At 41.7% G+C, this 27,957-nt stretch overlaps 1 protein-coding gene across 3 annotated transcripts; it reads left to right on the top strand.

Annotated features, from left to right (window-relative positions):
• Positions 1 to 67: 67 nt before the first annotated feature.
• Positions 68 to 23,979, top strand: LOC126980508 (low-density lipoprotein receptor-related protein 8-like). 3 transcript variants are annotated; one of them, XM_050830481.1, is made up of 9 exons: positions 68 to 294; positions 6,375 to 6,585; positions 7,684 to 7,842; positions 11,740 to 11,850; positions 14,626 to 14,991; positions 15,720 to 15,833; positions 18,595 to 18,711; positions 20,602 to 20,712; positions 23,330 to 23,979. In XM_050830481.1, exons 1-9 carry the CDS (start codon positions 214 to 216, stop codon positions 23,494 to 23,496), a joined length of 1,437 nt encoding a protein of 478 aa, XP_050686438.1. In that variant the 5' UTR covers positions 68 to 213; the 3' UTR covers positions 23,497 to 23,979. The 3 variants fall into 3 exon arrangements, with proteins under 3 accessions (XP_050686438.1, XP_050686440.1, XP_050686439.1); XM_050830483.1 differs by lacking the exon at positions 7,684 to 7,842; XM_050830482.1 differs by lacking the exon at positions 20,602 to 20,712.
• The last annotated feature ends 3,978 nt before the right edge of the window (positions 23,980 to 27,957 follow it).

Genomic DNA, 27,957 nt, shown 5'->3' with positions numbered 1-27,957 from the left:
ATATATATATATATATATACACACACACACACACACACACACACACACATTTACTGCTCCGTGAGATTAGGCGTGTGATGTAGTGGATAAGTGGCGGCGTGAAGCATCGCCAGACCTTAGTATGTCGACGGGTTCCTTGGGTTGTAGCTGTGAGGCAGTGCGGAGACGCAGCACAGTGAATCTTTGTGATCCGTCACCAGCACCACGCTCGGCATGGACTTATTGGAGAAAACGGCAGCCTACCTCCTGCTTTTGGCATTCCTCGCTTTGCCTGACACCTATGCCTTTATCTTGGTAATAATAATCTTTGTGTGTGTGTGTGTGTGTGAGAGAGAGAGAGAGAGAGAGAGAGAGAGAGAGAGAGAGAGAGAGAGAGAGAATCAGGCTAGTAGATAAGAGCCTTGCATCTTTTGTTGCGAGAGGAAATAGTCTTTCTCGACAGACGTTGAGCACCTAATTCAACAATGTACTTTGCATGACGGAAGGACCAAAACCAAGTATGGTGTCCTTGACCAAAACTGTACCATACATCCCAAGTGTGGTCTGACTAAGCTATTGTACAGTGACAGTAATTAATCCTTATTCTTGAATGAGAATATTCTGTTGATGAAGCCCAACATTCTCTACGCCTTGTTGGCTGCGTCAGTGCTTTACTTTGAGAATTTGAGGTTTGATACGATGCCTGTGTGTGTGTGTGTGTGTGTGTGTGCGAGAGAGAGAGAGAGAGAGAGAGAGAGAGAGAGAGAGAGAGAGAGAGTGGACGTTATTAAAAGACAATGACAAGCAATTCTGTTGGTGAGAGAGAGAGAGAGAGAGAGAGAGAGAGAGAGAGAGAGAGAGAGAGAGAGAGAGAGAGAGAGAGAGATTGAATGGACATTATTAAAAGACAATGACAAGCAGTTCTGTTGGTGATATCGGAACAACGACGCCACTGAGTCTGCCAAGCCGTGGCATCGGGCATGAGAGGTGGTGTCCGAGTGTGTACACAAGCTAGTTTTATCAACTGGTCCCTATTTATTATGAATTCCTGAAACAAACAAATCAAGGACTGGAAAAGGACTATGGTTTGGTGGGCATTACATTGGAATGTTTTTCTAAATCTACGTTTGCTCAGAAGGTGGTTTATCTCACCCTCCACATAATGAAAACAAATCCTAGCAAATCCAACCCTACCATGAATTTTCCTTTGTAGATTTGGTTATATATTAATAAAATCATCAATGTATTTAAATTGACACCATGTTACAGCTCAGCAGGATTTCTACCCAGGATTTCTACCTAGCAAATTGTTGCCTATATACACACGAGCCATTGTGTGGGGCATGCGAGTGTGTACAACAGGAAAAGGGACACTGCTGTCGGTACTGAAAATTAACTTGGAAAATTTACAGGACTTGTTGGGTAGCACTTCAAGCGTTGTTCTGGCTTAGAAAAGTCTGGGAGATTGTTTGCCTAATCAAAGGCAAAAGAATGATAATGAACTTACCAAAAACTTTTAATTGTAGATTGATTATCTACTTTATCATGATCAAATAACAATACTATTCACCGATTCATTCAGTATATATAATTGCTCTCTCTTAGAAATTGATTCTGATCAACCATGGAAAGGAAAAAAAATACTGAAATAAAAAATACCCATTGTAACATGTCGATGCTGAGCAGAATTAAAATTTTAATAGGAACCTTTATTATACATTTATATATTTTTTTCTACAAAAAAAGAGGAAATTAAAGAAAGCAAGAAAAGAAGAACAAAATGCAACTCCCGTAGAGAATATTCAGTAGACGATTTAGAAATTCATAGGACAAATATGGAACATTTCAATAAAAAAAATATGTGCGAGTTGGCAACACTTCCCGCCTAGCGCCTGGACGCGGGCCCCGCGGGGAGCGGGCGGTGCCTTGCTCCCCGCCCCCCTGCTCGCTCCTCCCAGAGTCTTCCAGAGGCCCATAGACCCCGGGGAAGCTTCCAGCACAACAATATCATGGCACAAATTTGGCCTGTCGCTGCTACACGGTAAAGCCACAAATTTGGCCCGTCGCTGCTACCGGGTTAAGGCTGATGCACATGGCATTTGTCGCTAAGAGCAAGATAATGATGTTTCATTGGGTTTTCTTGATTTTTCGTCCGTAATTTAGATTTTTTTTAGTTTGATTTAGTCCACCTTCACCTTAGTCCACCTTCAAGCTGGAGACGAGAAAACGTAGAAGTTTTCCCTCAGACTCTCCTGTCCGGTAATAGGCAAAGAGAAGTGGGCTAGGACAATGGGGCAATCTGCACGGTGTTAGCTGTATGGAGACAAAGAAGGAAGCAGAAAGAAGAATTATGAAGCTGACAAAATTGTTCCTGACGCAGTGCTGGGAAAAACGGGCACGAATGCTTGAATAAGTGGAAATAAGTGATTTCAGCAACAAACAGAAAATTATAATGCGATAGCATATTGAATGCCAGTGTATGAATAAGAAAAAGAGAGGACCGAGAGGAGGAGTAGTTATTAAGCGATACAAGGCGTTACAGGTCAAAAGAAGAAGCTTATTGTTTAGTTGACCTCAATCGTCGCCCGTCACGGCTGTCATCGACACGGACTCCCTCTCGTCACTCCACCTCTTCTCCCGTCCCCAGCATCATAAACGGCCCTGGCCCACGCTATACATTGGGCCCTCCTCCTCCTGACATTTGAGGGCTGGGAGATCACCCTGCAGTGGGTGCCCTCCCCCCACTCAGGCATAAGAGGCAAAGACACTGGACTTGGAAATTTTCAAGGCATCCCCACATAATTAAGCCGTTTACGCAGTAAATTGGTATGACCGGTGACTAAAATCTTAACCAATGTGAAGCAAATGAAGTATCTTATGCACTCCGCATGCTATTTTTTCGGTATATTAGAAGCAGTTGTTAGCTAGATTAACCAAATTTAAACTACCCCAACCGAACTTAACATGACCTAACCGCTAAAGGGGGGGGGGGCCTTGGCCTCCTCAACCCCCCTGGGTGTTACGCTATGTGAGACTTTGGAAATGTTATTATTCTCGTGGGAGCAATATTAGAGGCGCGTAGTGAATATGCGATTTATTTCTGCGAGGAGGTATTTCTCGCAGCACCGGCTGGACCGGCGCCGCAGCCGCCGCCGCATATTTGTGTGCTACATCGTCCTTTAGTTCCATTAATATTTTTACATCATTATATCAATTTTCTTTCCCTTTTCCGGAAGTCACTTGTTGCTGCACTGCATTCAGGGACCAAAAAGAAATCCATGTTGTAAGTATTAACTTTGCCAGAGGTTCGTGAATATTATCCCAGGAAGCTTCTAAATACTGGCTAGGAACTTAGGTGGAGTCAGGGAAAGATCTGATATGTCAGGTGGGCGAACTGAAATGCCCTCACAACTGATTTCAGTTTTGATTATTTTGGCACAGTTGTATAGCTGCCTCAGTTTGTCAGTGTCTTTCGTGGTTGGGGCATGTTCCTTGCTTGATCCACTCGCTGATTGGAGATTCACTTTGAATGCACAGTTAATGACATCTTGGAGGGATACTGAGCTTGAATAAATCAACTCTGCTTTCTTTTTGTCATAAAGCTTGTGAAAACAACACTTTCTCCAAAATAATTCTTCAAGCGCTGTTTGAGTCGCTGGGAAGAGTAACTGTCAACCATCTTCAGCCCTTTTCTGCATAAAAGATGAGCTATGTATTTGTCCAGCAACTTTGACATATCACATGTCTTTCCACCTATCAGGTCACCAGAGATCTCCTGTACTAGGTCTCTGACACCTCTATCAAATGCAGACTCTTCTTTTTCTTCATTGCACCCAGAGGCCATCAAGTTTGTCTTGCTCACATAAGAGGCATGGCAAGCATGATGATACCTGGCCTCAGCTGCAATTAAGTCATTGTTGACAGCTGGACCAGTATTCATCACGCCATGGACAACGTCGATTGGAATCCACACGCTACCACTTGGGATTTTTCAGTCACCGCCGAGTGGCCTAAGATTACCTACATGCTGTCCTGAAGACCATCCATCAACCCGGACTCTAGGAGAAACCGTCCAGTGAATCAAGAATGAGTTCCGGGGGGCAGCATGAGCCAAGCATAACTGGCGCCACTATAAAAAATGCCTGCGCCATGACGAGAGTTAAAATAAATAAATAAATAAAAAACATCGATATTGCTGCATTCACTAGTGATTGACATGCCTGGAATGTTCTGGTCATTATCAAATCCTTCACCTTCCTGTGTGTTTTAAAAAAAAAAAGGAAACAGTAATGAGAGGTCATTTTCGGTTGGAGAGGTGTCCTGATATCCTCTTCTTGAAAGAGTTCAAGTCGTAGGCAGGAGGAAATACAGATGAAGGACGTACGGACCAGTCAGCGGGTGATGATTGGGATCGTGATACCATAGAAGTGGATGCCTCTGATTTTTTTCATCGAACTGACTGCTTTTGACAAAGGTTTCCAAGAATTTCATTTCCTTTCTGTACACATGTCTGAAGTTTTCTTTGCTACTAGATGTTTCATAGCATTTTGAGTGCCACTGAATGTCAGCAGTGGAAAGTGTGCCAAGATCTCCCTTCAAACGTTCATAAACATCATCCTATTTATGTTCAAGTGCTTCAATAAGTTTCAGAATAGATAATACTGTGAGTCTTCGAAAATTTTCTCTGGAATCCAATTGACAAATATTTATATAATATGATATCTATATATGACAAATATCTATATAATATGATATCTATATATGACAAATATCTATATAATATGATGTCTATATATGACAAATATTTATATAATATGATATCTATATATGACAAATATCTATATAATATGATATCTATATATGACAAATATCTATATAATATGATATCTATATATGACAAATATCTATATAATATAATATCTATATATGACAAATATCTATATAATATGATATTTGTATGCCGTCTTCTCTTTGTAGCAGGCAAAAGGTCCAACAGTTCCTGATTTTCTTCGCTCGCCATTGTTTTCTCACACTCTGAAATACAAAAATATAGATTACTCATATAAGAGACAACCATAGATTTAACAACAAAACAGGAACAAAATATTTATAGACAGGATCCATATACAAATGTCGCTATATGATCAGCAACATGTATGGAGACATTTTACAAATGGCTACACAAAAAGAAGAAAGCTTACTGTGTTAAATTTATTTATATTTTTATTGTAAAATATATTAAAAAAACACAACATTCATGTCTACATTCATTTTGCTATCAATATTCAATGAGTACTAATGCTATTAAGTAAGTACTCAGACCCGCGCAGGAGCAGCCCCAAAACTGTTCAGTGTAGCGTGACCATTGGAACTTTTTACTCATTTCCCTCCTGTGGTAATAATAATATATGTATCAAGCAAAATTTTTTACAGTGTATAGCAGGATAGTAGGGGAAGATTTTAGAGCATTGAAATACAGACCATGTTTTTTTTATACAAATAAAGAAAAATTATCATACAATCCTAATAACAAATAACAAGGATAAAAGCATTTTTTTGCAAGAACTTTATATACATTTAATGTAATATCCTAATTACTTGTGAAGTATTAAACTAATTTCATACATATGTACTCAAAGAGCATCTCATTATGGACATTTTGATATATGAAACATTCTTAATTTGTTGAAAATAACTGCTGTAGGCTACTTGTAAAAAATGTGAAGTGACTAGCGGTATTTATTTTTTCCTCTTAAGTAAAAAATGGTCCATAGTTTTAAATGATACCACAATCAGGATCCACTAACTACCCAGGGGTGTTCTAAAGGGCCTATTTTATCACTCTGTATAGTCAAACCTTTTCTGTAGGGAATGTTGAACGAATCTAAATTTTGGTGGTGTCTGCTGCTGGACTAATAAGAGATCTGGACAGAATAGGGATGAGCAAGAGTGGAAAAAGTCACGTGCAGCAGGGAGAAGAGGAGGCCAATATTGTCTCTATTCAATCTTCTATCAATATTTTCATGGTAACTTCTCGACTAAACTTTTATAGCTGCATACATGTACCCCATCTGCGATGCCCTACACACACACATTTCTACTCTAGCTTACCCCTATTTTATCCAAATTTCTTATGCAAGAGGTAATCAACATAATTCTTTCATCACTTTCACTGCCAAACTCTGGAACAACCTTCCATAGTCTGTATTTCTTCATGCCTTGACATACACTCTCAAGAAGGGAGTATCAAGACTTCTCTCAAACTCATTCGGGTGCCCCAACTATGCTCTATTCACAGGATAGGTAGGTTTAATAGGTTTTGATTTTTTTTTACCCTTAAGATTCCTGCTTTTCTGCAAGAAATCTATATATGTATATATTTTCTTCCTCTTTAGACAGAGAAAAACGTTAAATCAGAAGATGCTACTGACCCAAAGGAAAGATGGGAGTCGGGGGACTCTTCCTCCAGCACATTTATTCAGGGGTCAGCACAGCAATGGACGCGATACGGAAGACGTTCTGAATGGCAGCGAATATTTCATGATGACATTAAAGTGAATAATGGAACTACCACATCTCTGGAGGAAGAGTCTGGACCTAGAAATGGTGAGTCGTAATAGTACATTGTTTTACCAACTGATTGCTTCACTATAATCGAGGACATGCAAGTGAAGTTCAAGAGGCCAGTCAATCTACAGCCTTTCAGTTCCTGTCCTGAGAGGTGTTTTGATAGCCCTCCAAACTTTTACCTTATTAACGTCTGCAACATTCGCGGTCTTCGTTCTAATTTCCCTTCTGTGGAACAACATCTCTCCTCTAAACCTCACCTTCTTTTCCTCACCGAAACACAGGTCTCGGGGGCTACTGACAGTAATCACTACTCTGTTCCCTCCTACTATCTCTAGCCAAAATTTTAATCCAAAGGTGGATGTTGCATCTATGTAAACAATGACATCACTTGCTCTCGTGCCCACGACCTTGGCGCTTCAGAATTTTTCACCATCTGACTAAGACTTTATTTTCATTATATTACAAAATAATCTATGCTGTTTACCGCTCACCTGAATCTACCAACTATGTCAAATTCTTTGACTGCAGTAATACCCCCTCCATCGCGGGGGTTACATTCCAGACCAGCCCGCGATAACTGATAATCCGCGAAATAGAAATACTCTATTTGAATACACCCTAGGCATGTTTTTATAACTTTTACGGTACTTTTAAAAGCATTTTAAGGTCTTTACACACTTTTAAAACAATAGAAACATACCGTACTCTGTAGGGAGACACGCGGAACTGAGACAGAACAAGGCGAACAGTTTCTCTCCTTGCGAGATGCGAAGCAGCAATATGCTTTGTTACGTCACCAGAGTCGTAACACTGGTGTGGACAGGGGTCTTGGGAAAAGTAAAAAAAAAAAAAAAAAAAGACAAAGCAAAAACTGGATTGGTTAGGCCTCAATATATATATATATATATATATATATATATATATATATATATATATATATATATATATATATATATATATATATATATATATATATATATATATAGATATATATATATATATATATATATATATATATATATATATATATATATATATATATATATATTATTAAAGCTAATAATTCGTGATCTCATTCTGCCAATTTCAGAGCAGTAGAGTAACCCTTAACTTTGCCAATCTTCATTGTTCTAGGTAACAAAAAGGAGGGTATACATGAAAATGCAAGCCTGAAGGTGCAAAACTGTCCAAGCGACAATATTTTCCAGTGTAACAACGGTGATGAGATTTGTGAGGTACTGGTGTGTGACGCAGTGACCGACTGCGAAGACGGGACGGATGAGGATACATGCGGTAAGTTAAATGTACGTAAATGTAAATTTAATAAGTCAAACATTTTCCCTCCTGCAAATCTTATAAGTGTTGGGCTAAACTCTAAAGAGATGATTTAGGGAGATGCTTTGGGGGAAGAAAAGTGGTGAAAAGTGGTGGGCACGGTTCCGCTAATCCACTAACCGCTAATTAGCGAAGCTAACTTTTCCTTTAGCTGATTAGCGTTTTCATTTACTTTGGAAACAGTTAGTGACCAATTTGCTTCCGCTAAATGAATACTTCCCACTCCGCTAACCTAAGTCCACTAAAAAAATCATACAGGTTTGTTTTGTCCGTTGTGTGCAGACACAGCACCAGTTGAGCCACACGGCGCAATAATTCCAGGGCTTCCACGTTTGGGTAAATTACACCTTTATGTATGGAGGGTAATTGGACAATTATTAAAGAAACTTTTAAGTATTTTAGGGTAATGCGTCTTTCATTTCCAACTCTTTGATCTCAGGATTAAATGACAAGAATTTGATATTTTCCACTTGAAAACAAAAAAATAAATAAGATTATAAAAAGTACCAGTTTTGGAAAAAAATTATAAAATGCTTATATATATATATATATATATATATATATATATATATATATATATATATATATATATATATATATATATATATATATATATATATATATATATATATATATATAAATATATATATATATATATATATATATATATATATATATATATATATATATATATATATATATATATTATTTTGTTTGTTAGATAAACGGATTTAGGATATATTGGAGGCTACTTTCTCTTCTCTTATTGTTGTTGCTAGTTGGGCTGTTGGGCTAACTGTATCTAAGCTACAACATATCGGAATTTCAGGTCACTGTGCCTGTTTATAAGGGTTTTAGAGATAAAATACTAGAGCGAAGCTAAATTCATTATTAAAAAAAGTTAGCGGTTAAACGTAAGTGAAGCTAACTTTTTAGTTAGTGGTTTACCAGTTAGCGAAGCTAACCTTTCGGTTAGCGGTGCTCACCACTGTATAGTTGGGGAGGTGGTGGCTGAATGGTTAGCGTGACGGCCCCGCGTTCAGGAGCTCCATGAGGGACGCGGGTTCGAATCAAGGCAAACGAGCAGCAGGAGTGTAGCAGGTCGTTCGGCAAGATGCGGGCGGGCGGCAGGAGTGCCCCGGTCGTTCGCCTGCTAAGTTGGTAGTTTCCCTCACATTGATGTACAAGACTTTCTTGTGGTGTAAATACGTGTGGTGTAAATGGGAACCACAAGGAGGAAAATATTTCATCAGGTGGGATGAAAAAAGACTACAGTAACTGAAGGGTGGGACAGCAGATAAAAGGAATAGGGCGAGGTGGCTAGCAGACGCTGTTGTACATACCGAGCGTGGTTGGTTCAACAACTATTATCGGTTGTTCCCCGTGGATTTCTGACCCCTGACCTTGTCCGTTATATCCGAAATCCTTTACAAGCGGGTCCGTTATATCGAAGGTTTGATATCTGTTGTTTATTCAATGTTATGTTCAAGAAAAAGAATACTCATAATTTTTGTTATTTTTTAGTTATAGGGATTCTTTACAAAATGCTAGGAAACGTACTGAATCCTGGATCGGCTATGATGATGTTGGTGCACTTATTAGACTGCGCCACTAACGGGCTCGGGCCGCCCATAAGGCTCCTAAGAAAGCCTACCGGCGCTACAGGCAAAAAAAAAAAAAAAAAAAAGGTTAACGGAGTTGCTTTTAATAGACTCTGAAGCTGGCAAGCTGTCTAAGTGCAACTTCCTTAATTCTTGTATTCAGTTTTGTGGTCACCTTGTCAATAAAGACTATTGAAACTGTTGATTTTAAAATCACTGCTGTCAAAGACTTTCATATACCCATATTTACTGATCTTGTTCGCTCTTTCCTAAAACTTTCCGGTTATTGTAGAGCATTTGCCAAAGAGTTTCCGTCTATCGCATCACCTCTAATACGTCTTCTTGAGAAAAGTACTCCTTCGTGTGGAAAGACGCTCAACAGCAAGGATTTGGTATTCTCAAGCATGCTCTAACACAGCTATCCCCAACGTGTGGAGCGCGCACCCCTGACGGTACGTGAGCTGATCACTAAGGAAAAAGATAATGTAATGGAGGATTTTGTCTCATTTAAATTTCAGACATATCATTAACTGCCATTGTTTTGAAACTAACATATGCTTTACGCTTCAGCGGAGTTGTCTGTTCTTTGTTTGAAACTTACCCAGACACAGCACATTCATCCACCCCCCAGGTACATTTTCGTTTAGTTTTGATAGCCATCGCTCAGAGCCTTATACTTTGCGAGCACAAAATTCGTAAAAAACTGACAAAATTTCAGGAAATTGACGGGATCTTAGCACTGCTCGAAACTTAGCGGGAGTGCGTGGACTCGGCCACAGCCTGGGAGGTGGTGCGTGGCCTGAAAAGTTTGGGAACCGCTGCTCCAACACATGTCCCGGTCCTAGCGTTTCCTGACCACAGTTTGCCTTTTACTATGTGCACAGACGCTTCTTCTTTTGGAATTGGTGCTGTTCTTATGCATACTGTAGATGGACGTCCACATACCATTGCTTGCGCCGGTCGCGTTCTTACTGATCCTGAGTCAAGGTACTCAGTGACTCGACTTTGGGCTCTTAAGCATTTCAAAAATATTGTTTTTAATTATCCTATTACAGTTTACACTTATCACACTACAGTTTCGACTCTTTTCAGTGAGAAAAACCTCACTGCGCGCCTGGACAAGTGGTATCTCACCATCCAACAAAGTATCTCCCTGGTAAAGCCAACATATGACGCTTTGTCTTGACATATTCCTGTCGCTGCAGTTTTTCAGATCCAGAATTTCTCGCTGAACGAGCTTCAGACTGCCCAACGCCATGATGCTCTGTGGTTTAAAGTTGTCTACGCCCTTGAGTCTGGCGACGGCTCTTTATTGCCTCACTTACCTGTGGCCTTTACTTCCTTTTCCCTATAGGATGGCATTATTTGTCCCACAGTAGCCATTAACGGGTGAGACGTTACTTATAGGTCGTCATCCCGACTGTTCTTGTGAAGACTGTCCTGCAGCCTCTCCATGACACTCCTTGTGCTGGTCACTCCGGATGGGACTACGGCACGTTCTAAATACCACTGACCTACTAAGCGACTGGACTTTGAAAAACATGTTGCGTAGTGTCTGTCCTGTGCACAAACCAAGGGCACTACAAAGACAGCTTCATTTTTATGATGCCTGCTTAGCCCTGCTACCAGACGGACCTTTTGACACTGTTGGCATTGATTTGTCACAGCTCCCTTGCAGTCATCGAGGCTCCTCATATGCCCTTGTCTGTGCTGAGCACTTCAGTTGTTTTGTGATCTTAGCGCCATTACGTAATAAGTCTACAACAACAGTCGTTCATGCGCTTGTCTCTAACCTGATTTGTCCCTACACGATTCCTTGTGTACTTCTCAGCAATAATAGGTCGGAAATCAAGTTCTTCGTGATATTTGCCAACAAGTTCAAGTTAAACAGATATTAATTACAACATACCATCCAACGTTTCACGGCCTTGTCGAAAGGACCAACAGGAAAATTCTAGAGATTTTCCGTTATTAAGCAGGTCGTTTTCAGGAATTAATCGATCTCTGGGTACTGGCAGGACCTTCACACACAACACACCCCACATCCCTTGCGCAAGGGGGGGCAATAACCGCTCATTGTCGTCGGGAAAATCTCGGCATGATCCGATGCTCGAACCTTCGCCTCCCAGGCCGTGAAACATGGCAGAGCAGCTTTAACACTGAGCTACCGGAGCTGTTTGAGATGTGTGTGTGTGTGTGTGTGTTCACAGTTTTAGACCTGGCTCATGATATCCATCCGTTTTTTTTTCAACAGAATGCAAAGAAAATCATTTATTCTGCGACGGCTCCAAATGTCTTCCTAAGGACATTGAGTGCGACAACATCAGCGACTGTGATGACGGTACAGATGAAGTCAACTGTGACGGTGAGTAGAGAGGAGGGAGGAGGCATGGTTTAATTACTATAGTCTATCGGTTTTAACTTGACCCCTTGGGCGCGACTCAGGGATTCCCCACGAGACCGCGCTGGTGCCACATCACTCCATTACTCTCCTCAGAGAGGGTCTCTCTCTCTCTCTCTCTCTCTCTCTCTCTCTCTCTCTCTCTCTCTCTCTCTCTTTTGCATGGCTGTGCATGCGCGAGATTGAGACATACTTGTGTTGTCCATGGTGGCGTAACGCTGAATGGTGCGGCCTGGCGCATGTTGCCAAGGTCCGTCAGGCGGCAACGTCGCATAAGCCACGTTGCCAAGTGATATGAAAGATTTACTGATTCGTTGTCTTTCCCTCTAATCCCAAGCCATTCATAACACCATGCAGTCGTATTATGAATGTATATATATATTCCATAAATAGATAACGTACAGACTAACAGTGGGACAGATCGCCATGCGCAGGTCATCGCTAGATGTGTAATCAATGGGGGTTTCCCAGGGCCAAGCCACAGGGCTCAAGTGTCGATGGACAATAGGAGGTTCTTTCCATAAACCTATCAACAATGGTGTTCCACAGGGCTCTGTCCTATGACTCCTATCACCCATTCTCTTCCTGTTATCCATCAGTGATCTTCTTTCCATAACAAACTGTCCTATCCACTCATACGGTGACTACTCCACTCTGCATTATTCAACTTCTTTCGATAGATGACCTTCTCAACAGGAATTGCAAGACTCCACACTGGAGGCTGCTGAACGCTTATCCTCAGACCTTGCTATCATTTCCGACTGGGGTAAAAGGAACCTTGTGTCCTTCAATGCCTCAAAATCTAATTTTCTCCACCTATCAACTCTACATAATCTTCCAAATACCTATCCCTTTTTTTTCGGCAACACTCAGCTGTCACCTTCTTCTACACTAAACATCCTCGGTCTATCTTTAGCTCAAAATCTCAACTGGAAACTTCACATCTCTCTTACTAAATCATCTTCCTCGAGGTTGGGCGTTCTGTATTGTCTCCGCCAGTTCTTCCCCGCAAAGTTGCTATCCATATACAGGGGCCTTGTCCGCTCACGTATGGAGTATGCATCTCACGTGTGGGGGGCTCCACTCACACAGCTCTTCTGGACAGAGTGGAGTCTAAGGCTCTTCGTCTTATCAGCTCTCTTCCTCTTACGGACAGTCTCTACCTCTTAAATTCCGCCGCCATGTTGCCTCTCTTTCTATCTTCTATCGATATTTTCATGCTGACTGCTCTTCTGAACTTGCTAACTGCATGCCTCCCCAACTCCTGAGTCCCCGCTGCACACGACTTTCTACTCAAGCTTCATCCCTATCTTGTCCAAACCCCTTATGCAAGAGTTAACCAGCATCTTTATTCTTTCATCCCCTTCACTGGTAAACTCTGGAACAGTCTTCCTTCGTCTGTATTTCCTCCTGCCTATGACTTCACCTCTTTCAAGAAGAGTGTATCAAGACACCTCTCCATCCGAAACTGATCTTTCTTTTGGTCACTCTTTACTAATTGCTATATGAGAGCAACAGTTAGCGGAGTTTTTTTTGTACATTCTCTTTGTTGCCTTTGAGTTGCTCTCCGTGCTGTATATAAAAAAAAAAAACACTACTAAACAATAGTAATATATTGACAATACCGTAGCACTTGGATAGGTTGGCACACTTTTGTGATTATTCTTTTTTACAACAACTTTTTGTTTCTCACACCGTTCTACTCTTTTTAACGTGTTTCTCAAAGGGTTCATTCTCTGTATTTTTTTATTCGCCTGTTTGTGTCTCCCTGGCTAAGCTGTTGTAGTGAGACTATTAGGGCTATTAGGTCCCAACGGATGTGTGAATCTCTCTCTCTCTCTCTCTCTCTCTCTCTCTCTCTCTCTCTCTCTCTCTCTCTCTCTCTCTCTCTCTCTCTCTCTCTCTCTCTCTCTCTCTCTCTCTCTCTCTCTCTCTCTCTCTCTCTCTCTCTCTCTCTCTCTCTCTCTCTCTCTCAGACAGCACTATTAACACCACCTTCCACCGGTCATCACCCTAAATCTTTAATCCCTCCTTCCCCCATTATATAAGTCACTGCAGCATCCACACCCTCCACCCTGTTCTCTGACAATGAGCACTGTCTCCTTGACACTCAGACAATTACCACCACCTCGACACATTCACCTTCTCCATTAGTATCGACAAGACCTTCCTGCCGTACTGACTCATACCCCAACCTCTGCAATAACGGCAAGACTCTAGCGGCTAGCCTGTTTTTGTGACTCGATTGTGGAATGTTCTGGGGGAGAGGATGATAATGAGGATGATCTACTTCATGACCACGACCATCAACATCCTCAGTTTTCTTGTTGTTGTTGTTGTTGCTGCTGCTGTTATTGGTTTTTTTTTTCTTCTCCTTCGTCCTCTTCTCATTCTTTTACTTTTTCTTCTTCGATTTCTTTTTCTTCTTCGTCGTCGTCGGCCTCGTCGTCGTTGTCTTTTCCTTCATCATTATCATCATCATCATCATTAACAAACCTTTTCTAGGCCTGTCTTTTCATTTCGACGTTGCCACTCATGCCGTTGTTTTGGTGCTCGGCTTTCATCAGTACCGTGCATGCTATGACCTACTCAAGTGTACTCCTAAGTCATGAGAATATTATTAAACTTTGTTTCCAAACCCATGGTCGATATATCTCTCTTATGCTTTATCCAGAAATTTTACATCAACGAATCATTATTAGAGACTTTTTGTAACTGCTCTCTCTCCCACACCTACAGGTAAGATTACCACCACCTCCACCTCACCCACCTCAAGTACAGACTTAAACTCCACCAACGATCCTTCAACGTCCACGCCTGTTGCTCCAGCGACGCCAGTCACGCCATCCACACCTTCTGCTATGACAACGTCCACACTATTTACAGCTCCTGTCACAAACCCAGCCACACCATCCACACCTCATACGATGCCTTCGTCGCTATTCACAGTCCCTCGTACGACCACGTCTACGCCTGCTGCTACGACAACAACAACGCCATCGCCTCCCCCTGCTACGACTCCAGCTACACTATTCACAACTTCTGGCGCCACATCGTCCACATCATACAAATCATACTCTTCAACACGGACGACAGTTCCTCAAGGCAAGTGTTATCTTCTGAACCTTTTGTAATTGACTACCATCCCCGTTTTATTTTTTTCTCTATAATTAATCAAATGATATCATTTATATTTTTATCATCATAAATAATGCTATTATTATTACCATCACTATTATTATTATAATAATTTTTTCTCAATATCGTTATTATTATCATTATCATTATAATTGTTTCTATTATTATTATTATTATTATTAGTAGTAGTAGTAGTAGTAGTAGTAGTAGTAGTAGTAGTAGTAGTAGTAGTAGTAGTAGTAGCAGTAATAGTAGTGGTAGTAGTAGTAGTAGTAGTAGTAGTGGCAAGTTAAGATCACATCAAAAAAACATCGGAGGAGTTTCGCTGAGAAGCAGGGTGAGGTTATCAGTTTTAACTCTGGAACAGCCATATCTGAGTCGTGTCTGCATTTTCTCTTGCTTATAATTGAAGTCCTTCAAGAGGAGAGTATCACGACACCTCTCCTTCCGAAATTGACCTCTCATATGCCCTCTCGTTCTGTTTTCTTTTGCTGGAGCAGCATCTAGCGGTCCTTTTTGTTTGTTTTTATTGTTTGCCCTTGAGCTGCCTCCCTTGCTGAAAAAAAAAAAATTCAGAGCGTTCACGGACAGGCTTTCCCCTGGCTCGCTGTATCATAAATCCAGCTCGGGCCTGAGTCGTGTCTAATCGAGGTCTACTGTTGACTTTAAACGAGTTTCTTCTGTGTTTCGTGTAGGCTGTGGTGCAGAGGAGTGGACGTGCAAGGACGGCAGCTGCCTACAGATGCAGGGCCGCTGTGACGGGTATGCACAGTGCTGGGACGGCTCTGACGAAAAGGATTGTCCACTGAGTGAGTTCGAAAGCTTGTGTGTAAAAGTGGGTTTACATGGTGCATTTCTCCGATGTTTTGTAGCCAGCCATCATAGAGAGATAGTTTGGGCAAACACGTAAGATTTGGAGAGCAAGGCAGCCACGCTTGATTTGTAAATATGCAACCAGAATATTTCATTTCGCAAGACTATGTCATCCCTAAAGTTTCGTGTGGCTCTTCCTCGGACATTAATTCCGATTGAAATATATTATAGAAATTTCATTGCAGTAATAAGTCGAAAGTACATGGAAACGCGTAGTAGGAGCACATATTGGAATTATCAGCGTGAGAATCTCATATATTGAGAAAAATATCATGATTTTTTTTTACAGTAAAGAAAGCAGTTCAAGGGAAAAAAAAAGAGGAAACAATAATGAAAAAAAGCCAGCTACTCACTGCTCCTACCTACAAAGAGTCAAGAGGAGTGACCGAAAGATAGGTCATTTTCGGGAGGAGAGGTGTCCTGATACCCTCCTCCTGAAAAAGTTCAAGTCGTAGGCAGGAGGAAACATAGATGAAGTATTAAGATTTTCCCAGGTTACCAGCGTGCAGAGAGAAAAAAGAAAATCGGTTAACGCGTGTTCAAGTCGTAGGCAGGAGGAAATACAGATGAAGTAAGATTGTTCCAGAGTTTACCAGCGTGAGAGATGCAAGAGTGAAAATTCTGGTTAACGCGTGTTCAAGTCGTAGGCAGGAGGAAATACAGATGAAGTAAGATTGTTCCAGAGTTTACCAGCGTGTGGATGCAAAGAGTGAATGCTCGCGTGTTCAAGTCGTACAGAGGAAGGGGAGATGAAATAGATGAAGGAGAAAGAGTTTATCAGCGTTTATCAGCGAAAAAGAAAAAAAAATGAAAGTTCTGAAGTGTTCAAAGAGGAGGCAGAGATGAAAGAGACAAAGATGAAAGTGTTCAGAGTGAAGAGGTGAGTGAGGGAATAAAAAAATGGTGGTTGGATGCCCACAGGTGATGCTGTCCTGCCGCGGATTTGCGGATCGTGGGGGGGGGGGTGGGGGCACACGTGGTCCGTCTGCTCACTCTGCTGGGGCAGTGAATACCAGACGGTTTGCAGACGACGCAAAACAGCAGACGACGTCACACTAAAGTGTGACGTCACTGCAAATAGACGTGAGAGGTGAGGTCTTTTCTTTCAACTTTCTTTTTCTTTATCCTTTCTCTCTAACATTCTTCTTCTTCGTTCTGTCTTTCTCCTCCTCTCCTCTATCCTCCTCCTCTATATCCTACTTTCTCTTCATCACCGAAACATTCTTTTCTATCTCTACTGTCTCCTATCATCTCTGTCTAATTTTATCTATCTCTATTTCCATTTTATATCCAAGCTTTGGCATTTCCATCATTTCCACCATTCATTGCAATACGTCTATTACATTTACTAACACTATCAACTTTCTCTCCTACCTAAATTCCCAAACTACACATTTTCTTATTAGATTGACTATTAGAAATCCAAAGAGTCAAGACATCATCTCATCACTCTCCCTCTCCTCCATCACCAACATAGGAGACTCCAATGTTTTTCTCTTCACTGCATTCTCTTTCACTGAACAGCCACTCTGGTCTCCTCAGCCTCAGTTAAGCAAGGCTAGCACCCAGCCCACCATTCCGGAAACACCCAACATGGAAGACCACTTTCTAGCCTCTAACCCTTCGGCTTACTCAGTTAATTAAACTGTTCTCTCCGTTGGGCTTCTCCTATCACAACCTTATTTCTGTATTCTCTCCTATCGCTCCTGTACAGCCTCTGGACCCACAGAAAAGGTGATGCAACTGGCACTTTGCTTCGCTCAGTTGAACGATCTTGGGATGTACTTTTCTGTTTTCCTGTGGAATAATAAATGCTTCCAGGACAGAGATCCTTTTTTGTGTGCCCAGCGCATTACTGGAAGGGAGGAATAAAATTTCACGTACTTCCTCTACTCCTCATACTATAAAGCCTTGGTTTAGTGACGCATGTTTTCATACTGTCAAAGATAGCGGGGTAGCTCATAAAAGGTGTCCGAGACTTCGTACTCCTGCTAATCATGATTTACGTTCGTGCCCGGAATCGTGTCAAATCTATTCTCCGGCTTACCAAAAATTCATTCAGCAATAGAAAGTGTCAACCTTGCTTTCTCTATTTTTTCTAGAAACTTCTGGCATCTAGGCAAATATATTTCTAACAATTATGTATATTTCCCACCTCTCCTTGGTCCCGATGACAGAATAGCTGCATATATGTCTCTAAGGCTGACATGTTCGCCCAGACTTTCCCTAAAAAATCCACTCTGAACCACTTAAGCCATATTCCTCGCACTCATCCTTCCCTCAATCCTTAGAAGGCTCACGAATCCGACGAAATGGCTCCTCTTGTCCTTTAAAACTGAGCTTTCGTGCTAACACCCTGCCTGGTCAAACTCCTTCGTCTCTGCCTATCAACACCTACCTTTCCTTCCTGCTGGAAGTGCGCCTACATACAGCCTGTGCCTAAGAAGGGTGACCGTTCCAGTCCCTCGAACTACTGTCCTATAGCATTATTTTCCTGTTTTATTAAAGATTTTGAATCAATCCTCAATCGGATGATTCTTAACCATCTATCAACTTTCTCCCTTCTCGCCCCTTTCGCAAAGGGCGTTCTACTGGTGATATTCTTGCCTTCCTAACTGACTCCACTTATAACTATAACACAATTGCTACCTTCCCTCCATATTGACGCCTCCTTCTCCTCATTTCATCACCATACAGTTTGCCGCCTCAATGAGTGGCGCTGTGAGGGCGACGGATCCTGTATCCCTGAACAATCTCGCTGCAACGGACTTTTGGAGTGTCCAGATGCCTCGGATGAGCGTGACTGCATTCCAAGTGAGGCGCTGGCTAGTGGACTGTTAACAGTTACTGTGCCCTTGATTCTTTTGTAGTTTATCAATTTTAGTTTTTTTTCTTAATTAATTGTATTTTTTTCTTTTTTTCTTTCATTGCATATCATATTTACATTAGCTGCCAATCTTTTGGTATTTTTTTGTTATTTCGTTGGGGATATACCTCAAGGGGCCTATCTTATTAATCTTGATTAATTTAGACCCTGATTATATCTGCCTATGTTAATTTTTGTCAGTCTCGTCTATAATCATTGTCTATCGACACATTTCAACTTTTTTACCTATATTATAAATATATTGGCATACTTCCTTGTTATAATCTCACGTTTAAATATTGCCATAATCTTTTTTCTTAGACACATCACTCCTATTCTTTGCTATATTTTTCTAGCGGGTTTTTTTTTATAATAACATTGTTTTATTAGTTATTCCACTTCTATTTCTCGCTGTAATCTCCAGTCTTTCAATCGGTATTTGTTGCTCAGCCACTCCAAATTGCTTTACTCTCGTTCTTTGCTATAATCTTAATGTTTCAGTCATTACATATTCTTCAGTAAAGGCAGTTCACGGGAAAACCATAATCAAGAAAAAACACGCAGTTCGTGCAATTACGACTATTTTGAGCCTTTCATTTCCATCCTTTGCTATAATATCAAGTTTTAATCATTACGTGTTGATTCTTTCTAAAATATATATATATATATATATATATATATATATATATATATATATATATATATATATATATATATAAATATATATATATATATATATATATATTAGTAGGTAGGAAGACACCTACCGAACGGGCGTAAGCTACTTCTGGTGAGGATATATGGGAAGCGAGGAGGGTGCTGAAGTCCTTCAAAGACCCTTCCCATGTCCTCACTAACCGTTTCCCTTTTGTCTCATCAACACCAGAGAGTAGTTCAGCATGCTCTCTAAGGACAGATCCTCTCTCTTTCTACTCCACACTACATTCACACCTTTTCCCAAAATTTAAAATTCAAAATGGTACAAAAACGAACTGCCTCGCAGACCCCGCCTGGGGAAGGGGGGGACCATAAATTCCCCCAGGGAGGACCCCCCTTCTGGCTGCTGACTTCAGAGCTGTCCTAATAACTCCTCAAACCTCCTCCTTTAAATTTCTGCAACATTCGCGGTCCTAGTTCTAATTTCCATTCTGTGGAACACCATCTCTCCTCCTCTAAACCTCACCTTCTCTTCCTCACCGAAACACAGGTTTCTGAGGCTACTGACAGCAATCTCTACTCTGTTCTTTCCTACGATCTCTATCCTAAATTTCAATCCAAAGCTGGATGTTGCGCCTACGTGCGCAACGACATAACTTGTTCTCGTGCCCACGACCTTGACTCCTCTGAATTTTCCACCATCTGGCTTCATTGTTATTCTATTACTAAATACATCTGTGCTGTTTATCTCTCACCTAAGTCTACTAACTTTGTAAAATTCTTTAACTACTTAATCTCTAAAGTGGAGCACATCTTGACCCACTCCCTTCGCTAAAATCTCCATCTTGGGAGATTTCAATGTTCACCACCAGCTTTGGCTTTCATCCTCTTTCACTGACCAGCCTGGTGAACAAGCCTACAACTTTGCTCTCCTCAACGAATCTAGAGCAGTTGATTAAGCACCCTACACGTATTCCCGACCGTCTTGAAGACCGGCCCAACATACTAGACCTCTTGCTGTAAAAGAAAATATAGATAGATAGATAGATGGATAATTAGATATATTATAGATAGATATAAATAGATAGACAGACAGGAAGATAGACAGATGTATGGATAAATAAAGACACAGATATAGATATACATATACATTTAGTTATATTGAATTACACATTTCCTAGATTGTCGAAGTGGTGAGTGGCAGTGCACAGACCTGTATTGCATTCCTGAGTCTCAGCGTTGCGACAGAGTCTACCAGTGTCCTGACCGCTCTGACGAATTGAACTGCCCAGGTAAACAACGAGTCATACTCAAGTTCCGGTTATTCTTTTGACAACACCTCTCTATCATGTTAAAAAAAAAGGTGTTTAAATGGCACATCGATTTTAATGCTGCCTTTGTTATCACTTGTGACCAGTAGTAAACTTTTTTGTTTTGTTTCTGCCTATCGCGTCGGTAGGCTTTCTTGGTGGGGCCTGACGGTCGGCACCAGCCCGTTGTGGCGCAGGCATGTGTTTATAGTGGTGCCATCTTACTTGACTCATGCTGCCCCCCGAAGCTCATCATGGACCCTCTCTCATAGAGATAGAATCTAAAGTCCGGGTTGATAGGTGGCCTTCTGGACAGCGTGTGGGTAGTCTTAGCCCACTCCGTGGTGACTGAAAAATCCCGGCTTGTGGCACCGGGCGGGACGTGAACCTGCTCCACAATAACTTTGATCTACAAATCTGCCTGATACCCAATCCATGCAAGTGTTGAAAAGTATAATGAGGATACAGACTTGCCTCACTTCCGTGTTTCACGGGAAAGAAGCTACCCATCCTCTACCCACACACACATCTCACAACACTCTCAGTCCCAGAGTACAGGTCAGTCAATAGACCAACGGTCCACGTAGGAATCCCACAAAATAACAGGAGGTCCTAGAGTGCCTCGCGATACACTGAGATCTAATATACTTGTCAACTTAATAGGCGTGAGCATAAACTGTTCGGGTATCTGCAGCTTCAGCCGCTGGTTCCTAATCCACATGAGCAATAGGTGGCCAAGCATCTTGCTTTGCGCAGTGTAATACAACAGTAATTGTTGCATTTCTGATGGTCCCCTTTTCCTTCCCAGCTCGGAACGACCAGCCTTCTCTTTCAACAGGAGAAATAGTACCAGAAAGACTGCATGCAACCCACAGGTTGCTCTAGCTTTCAGCAGCTCTGCATGGATATTACAAATAGCAGCTGCCTCTCCACCCCTTAACATTGCCATGGACAGTCTCATTGGCCTCGTCATGAGAGGGTGGGCTTTCGTCAGTGGGTGGATCAGCATCCGAAATTTGTAACCCAGCTGTTGAGAGCTACCCACTCGGAGGGTCGCCTTGTACAGCTGCTCAAAGTACTCCCCCCAATGAGCCCTCTGCAGTCCATCTATGTCTGACATGAGGTAAACATCTGTTGTTTGGATAGCGCTCACTTGACAGGGGGCCTTGAAGTGGAGCTTCTTCAGAGCATTGTAGGCAAGGTCATTTGCATTGAAATAATAGCCCTTGACATCCTTAGCGAGACTCCTAACATACCTCTCCTTGTTTCTCCTTAAGAGGGACCATCCTAATAGACAAAGCCCTATATTGGTCCTGACTCAGCAAGTATGGTAACACCTCCCCCGAGGCAAAACCACTGCTCGACCTCGGGCGTTCTCCAATACACTCATTTGCAGCTTGAAGAGTTTCACGTTTAAAGATATCCCACAGTTCTACAGGGTCCTCAAGGGTGCTGGACGCATTGAAGCGATTTGAAACTTACTGCATACTTATAAGAACATGCCAGGTCTCTCCGTCTCTCTAGATAAAACACAGTATGGTTACATCTACTGGACCTGACATGAAGTTCTAGTGTTGCAATAACAAGCCACTAATCAGTTTCGGAGAACTCTTGACTCCGGAAAACACTGTAGTTCTGGAGGATCCTTTAAGGAGTGCATCCAAGGATGTGGTCAATCTCCTTAGCTACCTCTAGAGCACTACTACACCAAGTGCAACGATGCCGCTCTGGTCTCTGATACCAAGAATCTGCCACTTTATGCCTCCTGGGCCTTGTAGAATTCTACTCAGAACGTTCGTGGAACCCACATGCAAACCCTTCGAAGGTTTGGTTCTGCGGACGGGCGCCTCTTTTGCACCACCACGGTCACCCCAAAAACAAAAAGAAGGGCGAAGGGGGCCCCCTCTCCTTCGAGATGCAAGGGTCCCGTAGGCTTTGTTCTGCACTCGTCACTGGCGACAGGCTTACCAGATCTGGATACATGTAGGAAGCCCACTGAACGGTAAGGCCCCCTCAGCAGAACTGGATCGGGATCGAGGCTCGTAGGAATTGTTTTCTGGTGAGGGATTGCGGGTCCCTCACCTATCGATCAGATCAGGAGTTGGACCCAGTGGCCAGGGACGCAGGACCCCTGAGGGGATAAATCCCCCGGCCACCTATAAAAAAAAAAAATAAATAAATAAAAAAAAAATAAGTCATTAACAGGAAGGGGCGAAAAAAGATAGCTCTCGAATTGTTACTCTTATATTTAATAAGAAAATATCAAAAAAATCGTAGACATTTTCGTAATCATTTTCATAATTCTTTTATTTTTTGTGTGTGAATTTCAAATAACACAACCATTGTAAGTACACCTGAAATTACATGCAAAGGATTTCGAAATATTAATATTAACCTAAATTAGACTCCTGTATTGCATTTTATTATTTTTGTTTCTTTTAGAAACGTTACTTTTTTAATATTATTGAATAGCATATAAGTAATCCAATGTAAGCACATCCACTTTTAATTTTGAAAATCCGAGAATATAATTTCTAGAAATTTAGAGTAACATTCTTTCATGTGTAACAGAACTAACACTTCTGGATTCAACTTTCAGACACGGGGCTGTGGAGCTGTCACGATGGGTGCTTCATCAACGCTATGAAGCTGTGTGATGGCCGACGTGACTGTTACGATGGCTCGGACGAGCTCCTCTGTCCACGCACACACACAGTTAGACATTACAGGAATGCGATGCCTAGGCACTGGTATATTCTTCAATAAATAGTGAAATTCCATTCATATTACTAGACAAAATCTGCCTAAAGGACAAATTATTTTTAAGCTTGCAAGGATTGTATATGCGTTACAATAATTTGTCTAATAATATGTAGCTTTTTAAGTACTTTGGAATAAAATTCAGTATATGAATGAAAACATTAATTATTTGCATACACTTGTAAATTAATAGTAAGTGGTGTGAGTGTGACAAGACGGGGGATACAGTCAAGCGAGCACTGTGTGCCGCATCGATGCTGTAGTGTCACCACACACCCATACACACACACACACACACACACACTCACCTAACATCCCAGCGGATACATTGTCTTATGCTGCACCCAGCAAGGGCTGCTGACCACACTCATTTATGATCACTAATCACCCACCAGTTCACACATGCTACACAGAAGCAGTCCATCTCTCACTCCCTTGCAACAGCCAACCTATTAACATACTGACCTATCAACCTACAATAAACCATGACGTGGCAACAAGTCCGTAATTAAAACCTTTGTGTGTATGCAGTACGTTGCACAATGATACTCCAGTAGCGACACACAATGAGTACCAGGCAGAGGCCGCGTGTACGCCTATACCTCCCTACTGCTGAGGCTGTCGGGTGAGTAGTGGCTGCATTTTACGGCCTTTATGAGCTCCTTAATAGGTTGTAGGGTGGGAAAATGAACTGTATAACGGATGACACTCCTCTGTAGTAAACAGACTATAATTTCGGAAGACCAAACAAGGGCCCACAAGTAATTTTGAGGAGGGCATATCATGTAATGGGGTTGGGGCAGGTCTATCTGGTTGAGAAACGCAACGTCCTTAACCTCCTCGAGCTGTCTTTCTTTAGTTTTCTCTCCTTCCACTTCATCTCTCTCTCTCTCTCTCTCTCTCTCTCTCTCTCTCTCTCTCTCTCTCTCTCTCTCTCTCTCTCTCTCTATATATATATATATATATATATATATATATATATATATATATATATATATATATATACATATATATATATATATATATATATATATATATATATATTTATTGTAGTCGCAATAGGTGCACCTAACTTCACCAAATGTGGGGTACAAACTTGGCGGAGGGACTGTTTTTTGGGCGCCATTAAAGGTAATGGCTAAAGAGTAGCTTAGCCGGATATTTTGTTTTTATTTATTAATGATCCACGAGACATCCTAGAGTTAAATCAAAGTATGTGCTTATCTTTGTATTCATTTATACACACGTACACTGGTACGTAATATTTCTGTGGTGACTGATTCACTTATTAGAGTGAAATTCTATTGTGAAAAAGTCACATATTCGTGTCACTAGTAAAAATGAAACTAGTAATGAAAGTTTTGCCAACACGAAATATACACAAATAGATAAATATGAAAGCTCACGAAGTCACAATAAGTGACATCACCTGCTTTGCGCAGTAAAAGTATGCTATTTTAGGTAACTGACACCCCCAATACGGCAGGCTGCTGCTGCCTCGGTCACAGATTATTGCCAGATTGTCATACTCAGCCGATTATATTTCCCGACTTCCTGCCCCAAAACTGTCTTTTGGGCTCCAAAAACGAAACTAATTTATAGTTATCGTTAACAGAGTACGATCCTGATGTTTCCTGGCAATAGTTAGGCGTCAGAAACAGGTAAATACTATGCTCTGAGTACGACAATCTGGCAACGGTCGCTATACGTATTTTTATATTGTTCTGTTGTTTATTGAATGTTGTGTTCAAGAAAAAGAATACTCATAATTTTAGTTAGGTTTTGGTTCTAAGGATTCTTTACGAAATACAAGTATAACATTACCTTCTTTAACTTAGGAGACGTCCTGATTCCTGGATCGGCTATGATGATGTTAGGTGCGCCTTTTGATCCCGTATGCACACTGCATTGGAAATGGGTGTCCCTGCTGCCTGCTCAATGATTCTGCGGTCGGTGTCTGGTGTTGTTGCCCCCAGCCTCCCATGGTCGCGTAAATCACTTTCAGTTTCCCATCTACACCATTTTTTTTACTGTTGGTAAGGAGACGCCTTCTTCCTCAGCTATGTCAGCAACGGACATTCGTGATTGTCTTTTCCCGACAATTATCCCACGACGAGTTAGTGCAACATGGTGGTGTGCCATACTTGCTTGTGGTAGCTGAATCTACTTTAGATGTGATCTGTGGACTGACTTATGGCTGTGACTAGCAGTCCCACGAAATCTCGGATGAATCACTGACACGCGTTCCGTTATCAGACTTCGAACCAGTTACTGGCCCATATTGACTGTTGCATTAACAGCTATGTTACCACCCATAATCAAGTACACTTAAAGTCGGAAGTTCTAACTCCGCCACTTCAGTGCTACCAACCCTAGTGACAAACATAAGCAGAAAGTGGAAACGAATTGGAGCAGTGTACATATGTGCAATTATAACCATAAAGGTTGTGGAAGGCGAGACGGTAAATTAATCTCGGGGAGCAGGATATTGACAGGTCGCTGTTTAAATTCCGAGAGAGGTTTGGTGCCAGACTGACAGGCTGGTTGGAAGTGAAACATCCACCAGGCAGCTCCACCAGTGAGAAGCTTTTATATCCACCTTCAGGAGATGGTTCAGAATACGGGACATACCAAAGTTCCTGTCGTACGACGGTGATATCAACTTTATTAGTCAGGAGGCAATTGAGGGCATTCTTCGGCACCTGGCGCGTAACATTCTCACCTACACACTTCCCGCAGTCCAACGGGCGCAAAGACCGAAGTCAAGTCCGCAAAAAAAGGATCTCAGGAGGCAACACTACACCAGGCGGTTCACTGGACAACGACAGCACAGTAAAGCCCCTCCTACAGTACCTCACCACCTCGCAGCAAGAAATTGTCGCATCTCCAACCCAACTACTCATGCATGGGGCTCCAGTTGAGGAACGCGGTGCCTGCGGCAAAGCACGACGGCGTCAACAAGCGGTAGGCGAGGATGTTGCTCGATAGAGAGCGCGCCAAGGCTGCCAGGAGGTGTGACCAGAGTGCTCACAACTTGCAACCACTTTCGCTCAGTGTCAGGTACGGGTGCAGAACAATAAACAAACAGGGAGGACTGATCCGGCTTCATCGTCTACACATCGTGCTTGAGGCAGTACCTGGCAAGATTTGAGAGTAGCGACAGATTTTCATTCCGCGACCGGTGTCACCTTCATCCTTGTGAAAAACTAAATGGGGTTTCACAGAATTATGAATTGGTCTGACACATAATGATGACACGCTTCAAGTTAGATAAAGTCACCAACTCCAACTGCCACTCAATAATTGTACTTATGTGGTCCAGATGTGATGGACCAGCGAAGAGCCGTACACAAATTACTTTCCAATACCAAGGATCTGTAATATTTATAGGGAACTTGGTGATGCTTTAATCGGCCGAAAACCACATGGGAAATCAATTTAAATGTACTTAGCTTGGGGTAGGCGAGTTGGGTCAAGCGTCGTGGAGATGGTTGAGTCAGTTGGCTGAGTTCCCTGCAGGATCTTGTAGGCCATGGACAATGTATAAATTTACGCAACATTATGCGTTGTACTTATTTACATATGTACAATAAGTACAATACAGTAAATTAACCCGGGGAGCAGGTTGTTGGCGGGCAGCTGTCTTATAATCAAGTGCTAGGTTTTGTGGCCTCTTGAGTCCGTGACGTTCAATTTCAGGGGAATGGTCTGTAGCATTTAAAGTTCACAACAAATGTTCATATGAAAGGAAGTTTGTCTTGGGCAGTGACCGAAGTCAGAATTTAACTTGACATTCAAAGAATATCAACAAAGTTATATGTATAAAATCAATCCTAGAGTAAAAAGATTTTAATGTAAATCTGATGTGACAGTCATTTAGGCCCCGACACCACCTGCCTGCCACATGCGTGAGTCAGGCCATTGGTCATGGTTTGCTAAGAAGCATGTTTAAGAGACTGACGTAGTGACCAGTGAAGAGATGCTGGAGCCATATGACACAAATATTGTATGATCGTATGAGACAAAGATGCTAAATTTCCAAGAAATGCCCATGGCTTTGATGCTGATGGGGAAAGCAGATGAGAGCATTCCATAAAAAAAAAAAAATGAAAAGGTGTGAATGTGTGTGTGTAGTGTGGCGACGGCCTGATGAGTGAGCCTCCCATAACCCATTCAGCGAATGGGGTACCTCTTTGGCCGACTCGGAAGGGAGTGGCTCTCTCGTCACGCTGGTCGCGGGTTCAATCCCAGCCCAGGCAGCCGGCGAATACTCTCACCTTGTTGTGATTAATTTCTCGTGTGTTTCGATACACGCAGAGGACGTGTGGGACCGAGAGAGTAATAGAAAAAAGAGAATAGAAAATCTCTTCATTAAATGTGCGAGTATGACATGAACAAAAACTGAGAATGTTAGGGAATAGGTGGTAGCTGGAGTAGATAAATAGATAAATAAATTTTTTGTCAAAA

The sequence above is a fragment of the Eriocheir sinensis genome, chromosome 44 (genome assembly GCF_024679095.1).
Source record: "Eriocheir sinensis breed Jianghai 21 chromosome 44, ASM2467909v1, whole genome shotgun sequence".
NCBI lineage: Eukaryota > Metazoa > Arthropoda > Malacostraca > Decapoda > Varunidae > Eriocheir > Eriocheir sinensis.
This window is presented reverse-complemented; position numbering and strand designations above follow the sequence as displayed.

What these genes read in the sequence shown, in the direction of transcription:
- LOC126980508 (XM_050830481.1), top strand. Translation starts at nt 214, where the DNA reads ATGGACTTATTGGAGAAAACGGCAGCCTACCTCCTGCTTTTGGCATTC. An exon ending in AGAGTCTGGACCTAGAAATG is followed by an intron (nt 6,586 to 7,683) that starts GTGAGTCGTAAT and finishes TCATTGTTCTAG; the next exon opens with GTAACAAAAAGGAGGGTATA. An exon ending in CGAAAAGGATTGTCCACTGA is followed by an intron (nt 15,834 to 18,594) that starts GTGAGTTCGAAA and finishes ATCACCATACAG; the next exon opens with TTTGCCGCCTCAATGAGTGG.